This window comes from Dendropsophus ebraccatus, chromosome 1 (genome assembly GCF_027789765.1).
Source record: "Dendropsophus ebraccatus isolate aDenEbr1 chromosome 1, aDenEbr1.pat, whole genome shotgun sequence".
NCBI lineage: Eukaryota > Metazoa > Chordata > Amphibia > Anura > Hylidae > Dendropsophus > Dendropsophus ebraccatus.
The window spans coordinates 14,635,701-14,651,611 of NC_091454.1; the positions used below are offsets into that span (position 1 = coordinate 14,635,701).

Here is a 15,911-nt window from a genome sequence, read left to right on the forward strand (position 1 = left end):
ATAATATATTTGGAATTCCATCATACATGTTATGGTAAAATGAATGACGCCATTACAAAGTACAACTATTCCTGTAACAAATAAGCCCTTACATGGCCTGTAGATAAAAAACTGAAAGTGCTGGAGCTCTTAGAAGGGGAGGAGGGAAAAACGGAAACACTAAGATCAAAATTTGCGCGGTCCACTGGGTCATTTTGGGCCTGGTCCTCAAAGGGTTAAAATCGCCCGGACTATTGATTTCCGCAAAAAAAAACAACAAAAAAACAAAAACAAAACCCGACAGTGAGAAGTCAGCCAGTGACTGGGACGGGACGCTACTGCAGTCACTGATTGGCTGAGCGGATATGTTTACAATATATCTTTGCCATGGATCTTCTGGTGCTGGTGCACCCACTGGACCGAGTAGATGGTGGCCCCCTAGTCAGGTGCCTACCCGTCATCCTAGCCCTGGTTGTGAACTCTCTAGAGAGTAACAAAAAAGGGGAGAGAATAGAATGTATTAATATTTCTACTATTTTTGAAAGGGGCCGAGCTGTAATACCACACACAGCCATTGGACTGGTGCGGCGCTGTTTCTGAAAGAAAGCAGCCATGTTTTTATAAAATCATAAAACCTCCTTTTAATAAGAACATTTAGTGGTCGATACGACAAGGACTACGTGATATAGATCTCCGCGTAACCCGATCCCTCAGACTTCATTACTCTATCGGATATTTGTTTGTATTGTGAAGTGGTTTCATTGTCTTCCTAATTGGCTTAATTAGATTTGGTAGAAGAGAGCCCGGAGCTCCGAGGAGTCTGAATTCCCAGCAGTGAACGCTTTTGTTTTTTTCTTCTTAAATAAATAGAATTTATTCCCGTTGTTTATCTGGTTTAGATTATTGGGTAATTGGACTTATCGCATTTGTCATTAACGACTTGCGGACCACCCATAGACTGTAAATGGACTCTGCCAGGACCTTCCTGAACATGCATTCAAGGTTTGCTGCTCCAGGAGAGGAGAGCTGGCTGTCGGGGACAGACGGACTTTTTAGGGATGGTTTATTATTGTTTGTTTTCCCGATACATCCCCCATATCAATATGGTTTTTCCAAGCTCCTTGTAGCGATCCATGGAGATCTGAACACCAAGACCCTGATCGATCTAAATGTGTAACATGTCAAAAGTTTTTTGTTTTTTTTTTTCCTTAAAGTGACAGTAACACTTTAAACTGGCTATTACCATCAGATGTGTTGGGCAGACCAACCAACGACCATGTAATGCGTATGGTGGCCTCACAACTCTTCCCCAACCACCCATGTTGGGGGAAAGAAGGATCAAACATGTTATATTTTAACTGCCCAACCCTATTGTTCTTAGGGAGATAAGTCTCTCCTAGAAGAATACGTAAATGGCTTCTTCTCCTTCTTCAACATAGTGCGAATGGAGGTGGTTAGAAGAGATGGATGTGAGATGAACAAGCATTTGGCCAACAGTAAGACCATCTTTAGGTTCCCCAGACTATTTCTATAGTTGCTAGTGAAATGATCAGCTGTTCCTCCCATCTCTATACTCTATACTTGGCTGGACATGCATGTATTTTCTGGAGTAGACCACCACTGCCAGACCCTGGATCTTCTGCTGGAATACAACATGTCTGATCCCTCTTCATCCCAAGAGTTGGGATACCCCTAGGTAGTTGGCAAGATCTGGCAAAATGGACGTGTATGGCCAACTTTTCTTCCACAGTTTTTGAGCACCAATCCGGCTAATCTACCATCGTTGTTACCATTAGGTTGTTCCAGGATGTCCACATTAGTGGGAAGTAGACATAGGACACATAAGATGAACCTACTGATCCTCTAGATTTTTCCAAGACAAATGGTCTTGTGTAGTGGAGCCGAGGAGATGGTTGGCTGAATGAGCCATGGATGAAAGGAACCTCTGGTTCAATGGCTTCACTTCTTTCGGGTACAATGGAATTTCCAGAGACTTCAAGCGGATTCCGCCGGGCGGCCTCTGCTTGAAGTTCCGCTCGTTCCATAAACTCAATGATATTTTCCAGCGAATTCTGCCCGTCAGTCCCAAGAATTGGCATGTCAATTCTTTGGGCGGACGGTGGAATCTGTTGGCAAATATCGTTGAGTATATTGAACGGGCAAAACTTTAAGTGAAGGCCACCTGGCGGAATCCGCTTGAGGCCTCTGTGGAAATTCTGTAGTGTGCACATACCCTTCTCGAGAAAGCCAAAGGATCAGATAGTAAAGATGTATCCCGTAACTTGACTGTAGATGTAGATTAGGGGTCTGCTGACCTCCTAGATCATTGGTGGACACCATGTTGTGTAATCCGTGTTGATTCTTCACTAAGTTCACCCTAAGATTCTGTTTGTTTTTTTAGCAGGTGGATGTTGAAGTCTATCGTAAGGATTCTAAGAAGCTTCCTGGTCTTGGAGACCCAGACATAGACTGGGAGGAGAGCGTCTACTTGAACCTAATTTTACAGAAGGTCAGTAACATTGTATTGTGTACATAAGAACCTGGTAGTCCAAGCTCTCCTGGACATTGGCCTGAAGACATCTCACGTTTTAACACGTTAGAATAGTTCTACTTTTTTCATTGAGAATGATGGATACCTTATAGTAGAGAACCTGCCTGATGACCACAATTCCAGTCGGTGGGGTCATCAACAGAGAGATAGATGCTCCCCAGAGTCCATCCCCAGCCCCGACTGGCACATAATGTTCCTCATGTTTAGGTTACAGAATGCCACAACAGGTTTCGGTTCCTGGTTTGCTCAGGAAGTCTAAACATTTGACTAGAAATTCCCCAGGGTGAAGAGGAAGAGCATCTACTAATGTTGTCACATGATGGTAAATGCAGATGTTCAGGATCTGTATGAAAATTATTCTGCAGTGCTATAGACCTAACACCCTAAAAATGTCTAATAACAACCTCCCTCATCTTCAAGTAGAGCCAAGATTGGCAGCGTTCCCTTACTTAGCTTTATGTGATTAATGTGTGACAACTGCTTATCTTGGCTCACGCAGCATAACAGTTTGACTTTAGTTTGTAAATTTGCAATGCTTGATGTGTCGCCATCTTGGTGCTATTTCATAATTTGAAATTACTAGTACATGGGATAGCTGAGGTTGTCTCCAAAGGAAATACTTCCCCCACTCTCTAAGTAGAGTCACGATCAGGGCCGATTCTAGCTTTTCTGCTGCCTGAGGCGAAAATTTAAATGGCGCCCCCCCCCCCCCCCCAAGAACAACAAGTCTTTCTTGTGTCATTGTTGACCGTAGATATGACGTAATAAGCGGAGCTCTTACACCAAAACACTCTTAAAACCAAGTTACTCTTAAACCAAGGTACCACTGTGTATATATATATATCAGCAGTAAATATACCAAATGCATAACCACACCACAGCAGTGAATATAACCATGTGGTACATGGTTATATTCACCAGGTGCAAATTCGTTGCACTGGCTACAGGGCACAGCTCTATGAGGTTTGCTGTACTTCTGCTGAATGCCTCAAGCAAAGAGCAAAAGGTGGCACCAGATTTTGACACACAGCCTGGATTGTCTGGCAAAATCTACTGGTGTTGCAAATCGTCACATTTGTCCATTTACACAGAAAGATTATCTGACAGATTATCTGCCAAAGATTTGAAGCCAAAGCCAGGAATGGATTTAAAAAGAGGAGAAATTTCAGATTTTGCTATATGACCTGACTTCTACTTATAGTCTGTTTCTGGCTTTGGCTTCAAATCTTTGGCAGATAGTCTTTCTGTGTAAATGACCCCTTAGGGTCCATTTACACAGAAAGATTATCTGACAAAGATTTGAAGCCAAAGCCAGAAACAGACTATAAACAGGGAACAGGTAATAAAGGAAAGCTTGCGATTTTTTTCCTCTTTTCAAATCCATTCCTGGCTTTGGCTTCAAATCTTTGCAGATAATCTGTCAGATAATCTTTCTGTGTAAATGGACCCTTAGGGACTGATAAAGGTGGACCAAGGGCAGGTAAGTATCATTTTATTTTGTTTACATTTTTTAATACTTTCATTCTGCACTACTTCAGATAGAAGATTCTTACTTTTAATGAAAAAGGGTCAACAAGGGTTCTTGGGGGTATTTTATTTCAATAAAGAGCTTTGCTAAATTGTTTTTCTTCTTACTTATGTTTGGCTTAGTAGTGGAAGCCGCCTAATAGATGGCATCCATTAGTAAGCTAGGGCTTTGTGTTGGCTATTATAAGCGCTGACACTAACCCCCATGCTTATTACCTTTAGTACCTACTGTCACCAGGGGTACTTGGAAGAACCAGATACTGTCTGGCCTGGAACGCCAGAAAATGATGATCCAGGACTAGGCAGCAACAGGCTGGCGTTATTAGGCTGGCAATAACTAAAATAAATGGCGCTTGCCTCTGATAGTGTCAGGCTGCTGCTGCTTGGTTTTGTATCTGTCTGGTTATGGAAAATAGGGGAGACCCTATCCATTAGTTTATTAAATAAATAAAATGTGTGGGGTCCCCCTCATTTTCCATAACCAACCAAGCTGCAGCAGCCTGACACTATCAGGAAGGCAGGGGCCATTTATGTTTGTACACTGCTACCCTGATAGTGTCAGGATGCTGTTGGCTGGTTCTGTATCTGACTGGTTATGGAAACTGAAGGGGCGAAAGCATGCATTAGTTTATCAAATAAGTAAATAAAAATACATAGGGTCCCCCTCATTTTCCATAACCAGCCAGATAGAAAATCAAGCAGCAGCAACCTGACGCTATCAGTGTGGCAGGGGCCATTTATTTTGGCCATTGTCACCATGATAGTGTCAGGCTACTGTTGCTTGGTTCTGTATCTGACTGGTTATAGAAAATAAGGGGGCCCATGAATGTTTTATTAAATAAATAAATAAATCGAAAAAAAAAATGCGTGGGGTCCCCCTCATTTTCCATAACCAGCCAGATACAAAACCAAGCAACAGCAGCCGGACGCTATCAGGGTGGCAGGGGCCATTTATTTTGGCCACTGCCAACCTAATAACACCAGCCTGCTGCCGCCCAGTCCAGGAGCGCCATTTTCTGGTGCTCCAGGCCTGACGGTATCTGGCTCTTCCCGGTACCCCTGGTGGTGGTGGGTACCGGGGTAATAAGCGTGGGGAGTTAGTGTTAGCCCTTTTACTGGCTAACGCTAAGCCTGGCTTAGTAATGGACGCCATCTATTAGATGGCTTCCACTACCAAGCCAAAAATAAGTAAAAAAAAAAAAATAAAACAATTTCAAAAAGCTCTTTATTGAAATAAAACTCCCCAGAGACACCTCGTTGACCCTTTTATTAAATAAAAAATGTAAAAATCTTCTTTCAAAGTAGTCCAGTCTGTACCTGTTAAAAAAAAAAAAAAAAAAAAGTGAAAAAGCAGCAAACAAAGGCCCTGGCAGCATTAAGTCTATTGTCATTATGAGGAGGTCTCTGCAGAGGCCCTGACCACCTCAATGCAGAGACCTCCTCATAATGACAATAGACTGCCAACCCGGAAAAAACTAACAGATCCCCCCACAACCCACCCCCGCACCTCTGCAAGCCGCCCGCCACCCATCCAAACCCCTTCCCACCCCAGGAACTTACCAAGTCGCACGGCAACCTCTCCTCCGCAGACGAAGACCCGAACTGCACTTCTTCTTCCTGGACACGTCTCGTGACCTCAGCTGAGTAGCGCCGCGGCGGACGTCCGTGGCGCAGGCACTTAACCAATCAGAAGGAGGAAGCCGGGTCACGTGACGGGTGACGTCGGAATGGCCGGCCCGACGGTACGACGAGGAGACGCCGGTGGTGACCGTGAGCAGCGCGACTCGCGAGGTCTGGTGAGCCTGTGCTGTGGCTGTCATTTTAGCTAAGTTAAACTTAGCTAAAATGACAGCGGCGGGGAAAATCTTGCCGCCCCCTGCAGGGGCGCAAAATCTGCCGCCTGGGGCGGAATACTCATTCCGCCTCATGGCAGAAGCGGGCCTGGTGGTGACCGTGAGCAGCGCGACTCGCGAGGTCTGGTGAGCCTGTGCTGTGGCTGTCATTTTAGCTAAGTTAAACTTAGCTAAAATGACAGCGGCGGGGAAAATCTTGCCGCCCCCTGCAGGGGCGCAAAATCTGCCGCCTGAGGCGGAATACTCATTCCGCCTCATGGCAGAAGCGGGCCTGGTCACGATGGGCAATTTCCCCTAACCCATCCTGTGCTATGAACTGTGTGAAGACTGCTGATCTTGGCTCACGCAGCACAATAGAGTTTCACAGTAGTTTGTAAATTTAAAATGCTTGTTGTGTTGCCATCTAGTGGCCAATGTAGTAACTAATAAATAAAAATCCATGTGGGAACTGGCTGCTGTGGATATGGTGTGAGACATTCTGTTCTCTATCTGCAGCTGGATTACATGGTGACCTGCGCTGTGTGCACACGCTCTGAGGCTGGCGACATCCACATACACAAGAAGAAATCCCAGGTGGGCGAATGAAATATTGAATGTAACAATCTATAATCAATGATCTTATAAGACTGGGACTGATCTACAGCTTTATAAACCAGTCGCTGTGTCTCCTGTATCTTTATGCGTATTGTATATAATATCTGTACATGTCCTTTCAGCAAGTCTTCGCTTCTCCAAGCAAACATCCCATGGACAGTAAGGGAGAAGAGTCCAAGATCAGCTATCCCAATATCTTCTTCATGATTGACAACTTTGAGGAGGTGATGGTTGTTATCTATCTATCTATCTATCTATCTATCTCCTATCTATCTCCTATCTATCTATCTCCTATCTATCTATCTATCTATCTATCTATCTATCTCATGGTGGTTACCCATTTTGAAATGAATACTATGCGGAGTATTAACCTGTGTTGTAGGTGTTCAGTGATATGACTGTAGGGGAAGGGGAGATGGTTTGTGTGGAGCTTGTGGCCAGCGACAAGACGAACACTTTTCAAGGAGTCATATTCCAGGGGTCCATCCGATACGAAGCTCTAAAGAAAGTGTATGACAACCGGGTAAGTATGGGGGTTTGCAATAACTGGGTAGTTTAGCCTTCAAAATTGTAGAATCCTGGTAGCCACGAGGTCAGCACTAGTACAGAGCTGCTTTCCATAAAATTTAAAGGGGTTGTACAGAATCTAAAAACCATGGTAGTTGCCCATACATTGGTTTGGTGTCTTTGGGGATATCCTATTTTTAGAATCAGGCTGCTGTGAGTATCTGCAGTGGCCACTGCTGGTGATTTAAGGTATTACATGATGTCCATTCCAGTGACTTAGCTCCTCCTTATGGGCACTTGATGCTAAATTCCCCTTAAAATGTTCCACCCCCCCGATGGTTATACATCTTCTTCACACTGTTTGTCCCAGGTCAGCGTGGCTGCCAAGATGGCCCAGAAGATGTCCTTTGGCTTTTACAAATACAACAACATGGAGTTTGTGCGGATGAAAGGGCCACAAGGGAAAGGACACGCGGAGATGGCGGTGAGCAGAGTGTCCACCGGAGACACCTCTCCATACGGCACGGAGGAAGATTCCAACCCCGGGTCCCCACTGCATGAACGGGTAAGTGGTACATTCTATATCACTATAGTTCACAACTGTTCTTTGTACAAAGAGGCGGGGCTTGTACCAATTAGCATAAAAAGGGGCGTTTCTGAACATGGACTTTCGGGGATTCACATGACCATCTAAGACTCCATTTGGGCACTTCTCTCCTTGCAATTTCTGTCTCTCTGTGACACTTCTAATAAGTAGGAACTTTTTGAAGAGGTGCGGCCCTTTTAACTCTTAGAGGATTAAGTTTTATAATCTGAGTTTTTTTTTCTTTGACTTCATTCCATTTTATATCCGTATGTCTGAATCCCCCGGCAGGTGACATCATTCAGCACTCCCCCCACTCCAGAAAGGAACAACCGTCCTTCCTTCTTTTCTCCGTCCTTGAAAAGGAAAGTGCCGAGGAACCGAATCGCAGAGATGAAGAAGTCGCATTCGGCCAATGACAGCGAGGAATTCTTCCGGGACAGCGATGACGGGGGAGGTAAGAGGGCCAAGATAGTGTAATAGTGTAAGCCCAGCATGGACACAGATCGGTGGGAATATTTCGTCTACCTGTGGCCACCACTAGGGGGAGCTGAATAGGGCCAAATAGGTGTTATAGGTGGACATGATCCATGTAACTTTATATTGGTTCCTGGTATCGTGTCTTATATAGATCACTTGTGACTTTGCTTGCAGATAATTATAACGTCACCAACCTGAGGTCGCGCTCGCTCTCCGGGACGGGGAGATCTTTGGTGGGATCATGGCTGAAACTGAACAGAACTGACGAGAACTTCCTACTCTATGCACATCTGACCTACGTCACGTTGCCACTGCAGCGCATCTTGTCTGGTAAGTGATGGGGAAAGCAGAGTACAGTCAGACCCCTGAGCCGACCCTGCGTGTTTGTCCAGAAAAGTTATCTTTTTAAAGGGGTTCTCCAGCGCTAGAAAAACATGGCCACTTTCCTTCAGAGACGGCACCGATCTTGTCTCTAGTTCAGGTGCGGTTTGTAATTAAGCTCCATTTAAAGTGGTCCCATCTTATTCCTGGTCCACAGCATGGCTCCTCATCCTATTTTTTTTTTTGCAGAAATCAATAGTCCAGGCGATTTTAAGACACTTTGTAATTGGGTTTATTAGCCAAATCTGCCATTATCTGCATGTAAAAAGCCTTTTCCCAGGCCCCCCCTCCTTCCTCTTTTTCATCCACTCCAAAAAATCTGAAAATTGTGACTTGTTCCATGAGTCACACTCTGTCTATTCCTATAGAGAGGGGAGGGGGGAGGAGGAAGGAGGGAGTTAGCCGGCAGCAGAAAGCAGATAACAGAGGATTACAGGCACGGAGCTGGGTGACAGCTGTAATCCGAGCTCAGACAGGTCACTGGTGATGGTCACAAGAGATATCCCGTGAGGGATTTGTAGATTAACTTTGTTGTCCTGTTTTGGTCTTTTCTTTAGCTCTCTCCATAGAACAATGAAGACAGGGGGGAGAGCTTCAAACTGCTTTTTCATGATAAAAATGCATTTTTTGGCTAATAAACCCAATGACAAAGTTTCTTAAAATCGCCTGGACTATTGATTTCTGCCAAAAAAAAAAAATATTCACGACAGTGACACTTTAAATATGGCTCCCCACCTTATTCCTGGTTTCCAGCATGGCCTCCTATTTTACTCCTGGTACCCACCTTATTCTTGGTTACCAGTATGGCTCCCCATGTAATTCCTTCTACTCAGCATGGCTCCCCATAGAGAAGCATGCTGGGGACAAGGAAATCTATCTCAATTCCAGGTCCTCAGCATGGCTCACCTTCTCAATTCTATTATTCAGCATGGCTTCCCATCTTATTCCTGGTCCTGAATACAGCCCCCAACTTATTCCTCGTCCTGAATATAGCCCCCCTTCTTATTCCTGGTTCTGAATATAGCACCCCCCCCCCCCCCCCCCCCCGTCTTATTCCTGGTCCACAGCACGGCTTCCCATCTTATTCCTGGTTTTCAGTATGGTTCCCCTTGTTCTCTCTTCCCTTGTCCCCAGCTTGGCTCTCCATCTCATTACTGATCTCCAGCAGGTCCCCTTATCTCAATCTAGGTCCTCATTTTGGCTTATCATTCCTGTTCCCCAGTATGGCCTCCTACTTTACTCCTGGTCCCCAGCATGGCTCCCCATCTCATTCCTGTTTTCCATCATGGCTCCCCATCTCATTCCTAGTCCCCACTATAGCTTCCTACTTTATTCCTGGTTTCCATCATGGGTAGCAACATCTCTCCCTCTTAAGCCTACTATCTTCCTCCTGTTTTCTTTGGTCTGGTAATGCAGGGTAGAGGGGATCTGACTCCAGATCATTCAGAGCACATGTATGTGGCCTTTTTCAAATGAGTTCCTCAAAAAAAAAAAAAAAAATTGTTCCATAAAAAATGGTCTTGGGTGGTCTCCATACCGAGGACTAGCTGCCATATACTATAATGGGAGGAAAATCTGCCTAGATGGGGGAAGGGGGGGGGGGGATATTTTTTTAGTTCTGAAACAAGGGAAGTAAAAATACCCAATAATAACTTTTTTTCTTTCTTCTCTAGATATTCTGGAAGTTCGACAGAAGCCGATCCTGATGTCCTAGCAGATAAAGTTGGCACTGCCTTTGGGAAAACTCCATTTTCACTGCCATAGTGCCTACCTGACCTGCAGTGGTTTCATGTGCCACACCGCCACCTGGTGTCTGGGCACCAAACAAAGATGAGCGAGGGAGAAGCCCACTTCCTACCGGATGGCAGTAGGAAAGGAATACAAAGAAATACCAGCCAGTCTAAAGTGCCTCTTTCTAACCCTTCTCCTCCTTCCCTTGGTATGCTCACTTGCGCCATCTAGTGGTCTGGTGGGACTTTGTCACTTCAACAAAAAAGGGGCTGCGTTTAGAAACGGACACGCTTTATAAAGGATTCATTACCTACGTTTACTGCGGGTGGACTGTGGGCACGTCCGCGTATTCCCGCGGTTTGGTCAGTTTTCAATGAATGTCACGCCGTGATTCCAGTCAGCGGGCTACGGACTAACTTTTGGTATTTTCGATGTCTTCGTCCGTCCTCCCTGTTCTTATGAGTGAACAAGAACACAAGTTACGCGTGCAAACGTCTGCGTCTTCTTATTTTTTTATGTTTTTTTTTTGCTTCCTATTTTATATACACTTTTGTGTGCAAAGGGAAATACCGAGCAAAAAGGACAAATTTAATCCTCCTCAAATTTTTTTTTTTCTTTTTTGTATTGAGAAAAAAAAAAAAAGTTCTATAAATGTATTAACGATGTGATTGTTGTAACTTGGCGAAATGCGGATAAGGTGACTGTGACCGGACGGTAATTGTACTGATAAAAAAAAAAAAAAAAAAAAAAAAAGTCGGAAAAGTGACTTGTTTGTGGACGAGAAGATTAATATAAGTGATGGTGTTTGACGGCTTTTTGTTGTCGCTGTCAGAGGTGGGGGAGGGTAAGCTGGTTTGTATACTCTGCACATGTAATTACTCATAGCTACCACTGGTGGAGCTATACGCATACATGGCCCCTGATGAAGCTACCATGGAGACTGGTGTCCAGTCTCAACTCTTCTTTCCATAATCAGGATTAAATATCCTTCTCAACTGTACAAAATTTCCATCATGTCACCTGCAATATTATACATTTCAGTCACATGACCCAGCCTGACCATAGATCATGAAGGGCCACTTTTAGTTTTACCCAGTAGCTCCAACATCATTAACATAATGAAGCCGGTTTCACACGAGTATAACACAGATACATTTTTGTGTCCTTGTAACAAATACAAGGCCCGGCCCGACCATCCGTTAGGTCGGATGATCAGGTTTTTGGGACGGGCCTTGCAGCCGTTACACAGACACACAAAAATGTATCTGTATTACACTGATGTGAAACTAGCTTTATAAATACAGATACATTTTTGTGTGTCTGTGTAACGGCTGCAAGGCCCGTCCCAAAAACCCGATCATCCGACCTAACGGATGGTCGGGCCGGGCCTTGTATCTGTTACACGGCCACTAAAAGGGGTCTGTATTACACTTGTGTGAAACCAGCTTTATTAATACAGATACAATTTTGTGTCTATGTGCCAATGCAAATTCCTAATCAGTGATGTGTATGATGACTATTTTTATTTTTTTTTGTAATATATGGCTTACTAATAATTTACAGGGGCACCAATAGACAAAATGCCCCCCACTTTGTTGGGTATAGTCTTACCTATATCACAATTCAAATAATAGGTCCTCCTCCTCTAAGGACTAGGAGTTCTTCCACCATGGCTGCAATAGACATTAGACAAGGCAAGCCCCTCCCCTTAAGCAGAGCACCGCCTCTTCAAGGGTCAATTTTTTTTTTTTTTACATAAGTGTCTATCAGGAAGTTACAAACTTGTATATTAAAAGGGACAAGGAAGAAATCCCTCTTTTGTATTTTTCCTTCCTCACTCTTCTCTATATCAGTGCCCCTTTGGATACGAGGTAGTGATATCCTCGCATCACAAGGTTCTGCTGCTGTATAAATAACATATGTCAGATTTTTTTTGTGGTGGGCAGATCAACAGGACCCCGAACAAAAGGGTCTTGGGCCCTTTAGCTTTATTTCTGGATAGACTTAGGGTGTGTTCACACCTACAGGATCTGCAGCAGATTTGATGCTGTGTTCAGTTATTTAAATGAAATCTGCTGCAGATCCTGTAGGTGTGAACGCACCATAAAGGTATATTTCGGGTATAGATAACCCATTGCTAGTTATAGTGGAAAGACCTAACATTTTTATGTATTTAGGGGGAGAAAAATGGTGATTACTCACCTAAAACTGAGCAACATGGTCCACAGAGTTAGAATAGCTGTCCTGACGCATTTCTGGAGATTCTTTTAAAACTCTACATTACTCTGTTCCTCCTGGAAACGGGTTGTTACTGGGTTCTTTGTAAATGAGTTGCTGCTGAGGGTGTTGGACGTGCCCCATTGGCAAGGCAAAGGGTAACATTTAAAGGGATTATCCAGTGCTACAAAAACATGGCCACTTTTTCCCCTCTTTTGTCTCCAGATTGGGTGGGGTTTGAAACTCAGTTCCATTGAAGTAAATGGAGCTTAATTGCAAACTACTCCTGAACTGAAGACGAGAGGGGGAAAAGTGGCCATGTTTTTATAGCGCTAGATAACCCCTTTTAAATTCATACATTTTCAGGAAAGATGAGAGGAGCGGAGCCAACGATCACAAACTAATAATATGCATGTAATAGTCCCCAGTATCACATATATCCAGTCATAAAGAGTATTATGTATTTCACTATGTATAGGTCTGGCTTGTTACGTTACACTGCTGACATTTATTTTTATGGAATTGAACCTCCTAAGACCGGCGAGCCTTTGGCTACTGACAGTGGCACGGCCATCTTGTTACATGAAGAGTTACTTCCTGCATTATACTCCAGAGCTGCACTCACTATTCTGCTGGTGGGGTCACTGTGTACATACATTACTGATCCTGAGTTACATCCTGTATTATACTCCAGAGCTGTACTCACTATTCTGCCATACATTATACTAATGGCTTGGTGTAAATGTAATACTTGCCAGAATGCAAATCACCAAAATAATGTGTAAAAAAAAAAAAAAAAAAAAGCCAGGATAAGCAACAGTTGTAAAACTCCATATTGAAATAACCACACTGGGTAAAATGACACATAAAAAATACCAAACAAGATGGCTGCCCCCCTGTCTAGTTAAAGGGACGCCTTAAAATTGGTTCTATACCATTTTGATGCTTTGTTCATATAAATGAGAACAAGGAATTTATAATACAGGGTCCATAGAGCTGTGACCCCCTAAATGCCTTAGTCAGGGGGGATGTAAATGTTTCATCACCTGAACACTACCATGACTATAGGCCACATCTTGCCGTACACTTACCAGACGGACTTCCTTACTACCCGCAGATACAGGCACTGCTCCACTCCCTCATGTTTAAATATGAATAACCTACAGTAGATCAAGTTAAAATTGCATGCTGGCGCATAAATTGGAGTTTTTTGGGACCTGTTTTCACCTTATGGAAAGGTCTGTTATACTGGAAAGTTTCCTTGCTCCTGGCTAGTACCACATGTGATGATTGGGGGGGGAGACGATTTAATAAATTGGGGGGAAAAGGATGGTTTGGGCCAAAGCAGCCAATCAGGTTGCAGCTTTCATTCTCCAAAGAGCGTCTGTAAAATGAGAGCTGAAATCCGATTGGTTCTTTTCGCCTATAGCGGCCACTTTTCCCTTTAAGTTTGGGACAATTCTCAATTTTGTGTTTAATCCTTCAAGTGTAATTCTAAGTGCAGACTAGATCAGCCAAATGTTTTCTATGCTATTTCTATGTCATGTTTGTCGGAGCGTGTAAACATTTTTACAAAAAGAATTTCTATAAAACCATTACTGACTGGCAAATCAGAATCTGGGCATCCTTGTGTGTATGCAGACCTATGGTCCTCTCAGAATGGATGGATATGGAGCTTAGTACAGGGAAACGGTTAGATGTTACAGGACATTGCAGAATTAAACATGCGTATATGGAAGGACATTGGAATAGCTCTTGTACATCAGAGCCAGACCAGGAAAAAGCCCAAGGAGGGCCTAACATTTTGGGGATATTTTCCCTTTAAAGTGGTGCTGTCATTCAAACGTAAAGATGGCAATGGGTCTCTAGCATCAGACCTGCCGCACATGGGAAGTGTGTAGCTATGCACTTTGCTCTCAAAGTCCAGCAATTTTTTTTTAGTAAAGTATTGTATTGTCCCTCAAAAGTTATACAAATCCCCAATATACACTTATTACAGAAAATGCTTATAAAGGGCTTTTTCCCTGCACTTACTACTGCATCAAGGCTTCACTTCCTGGATAACATGGTGATGTCACTTCCTGGATAGCATGGTGATGTCACTTCCTGGATAAAATGGTGACGTCACGACCCGACTCCCAGAGCTGTGCGGGCTGTGGCTGCTGGAGAGGATGATGGCAGAGGGATGTTCACAGCCCGTACAGCTCTGGGAGTCGGGTCGTGACATCACCATGTTATCCAGGAAGTGACATCACCATGTTATCCAGGAAGTGACATCACCATGTTATCCAGGAAGTGACATCACCATGTTATCCAGGAAGTGAAGCCTTGATGCAGTAGTAAGTGCAGGGAAAAAAGCACTTTATACGCATTTCCCGTAATAAGTGTATATTGCCGATTTGTATAACTTTAAGGGGGCAATACAATACTTTAATAAAAATCAATTTAGAAGTAGTAGTTGTCTATGTGCAATGGTGCAGTCTGCTGTAGCTTTTTGGATTAGGCACCTGCACGCTTAACCAAGCTATAACGCACTATTAAAAGTGGGCCTGTATCACCAGTAAGACCAAATGTGATCTTATGTAAGTGTATATACACACACAGAACACACGAGCTTTAGAATTGTCAATTGTTCCATCTGTATCCTAAAGTCTATGCTGGTAGTTTATTTCAGCATCAACTATTCTTACAAGGTTTATCGTGACTGACCTGTGGTGTAGTAAACCGTAAATATCCCTGGTTATAAGCCGGCCATACGGTCCCTCTCCTAGCTGTAATAAAAACACTGACGTCAGGGGGGGTTAGACTACATTAAATAGAACTACCAAAGCCCATTGGCAGATATAACTGCAAGAATAGAGGCGTGACATGAACAATATAAAAATTACAAAACATGGGGTACACTAATCACGCTCTAAATATCAGATTAGAAAAAAAGGATCATTACCAGAAACTAAACCATACCTGTCCAATGAATAGGAGATTATATATATATATATATATATATATATATATATATATATATATATATATATATACACACAGCCAATGAAAAGTATGGGTGCAGTTTCTGATAGTAACCCCTTTCAATTTAAAGGGGGGAAAAAGGAAAAAAATAAATAAATCATTTTACATTGTAATTTTATTCAAAATCCCTTCAGACCCCTAACCAGACAGAGTCCATGTATAGGAGTGGCGCCATCTAGGGGTTATGTAAGATTAGAGACCCAGGCTGCTCCTGTGCATTAATCACATGCTCGGTCCTGAACTATTTCTCGCAAACTCTGAATCTGCAATGTAAATCTCTCAACATGGTCAGACCTTATACAAATGGGGGTGATCAGTAATCGTTTTATTAGTCAAATAGGTCACATATTCCTGTGCAATCTGATGCAGAGGTGTAAAAAAAAAAATACATTGTCAAGTAATTGTACAGAGTAAGGGTACAAACACACACACCGTATAGGCAGCATATTTACTGCTGTGATATGCAGCAGATTAGATCTAT

The 15,911-nt window shown here is 43.3% G+C and overlaps 1 protein-coding gene across 3 annotated transcripts in view; it reads left to right on the forward strand.

Annotated features, from left to right (window-relative positions):
- KIAA0930 (KIAA0930 ortholog) overlaps positions 1-10,354 on the forward strand; it is a 28,732-nt gene extending 18,378 nt beyond the window's left edge. For all 3 annotated transcript variants that reach the window (XM_069952411.1, XM_069952418.1, XM_069952428.1), the window contains exons 3-10: positions 2,381-2,488; positions 6,406-6,483; positions 6,627-6,728; positions 6,887-7,027; positions 7,382-7,576; positions 7,886-8,051; positions 8,249-8,404; positions 10,129-10,354. In XM_069952411.1, the coding sequence (XP_069808512.1) occupies positions 2,381-2,488; positions 6,406-6,483; positions 6,627-6,728; positions 6,887-7,027; positions 7,382-7,576; positions 7,886-8,051; positions 8,249-8,404; positions 10,129-10,169 (987 nt within the window). In that variant the 3' untranslated portion in view covers positions 10,170-10,354. The remainder of the gene's footprint in view (positions 1-2,380; positions 2,489-6,405; positions 6,484-6,626; positions 6,729-6,886; positions 7,028-7,381; positions 7,577-7,885; positions 8,052-8,248; positions 8,405-10,128) is intronic.
- The last annotated feature ends 5,557 nt before the right edge of the window (positions 10,355-15,911 follow it).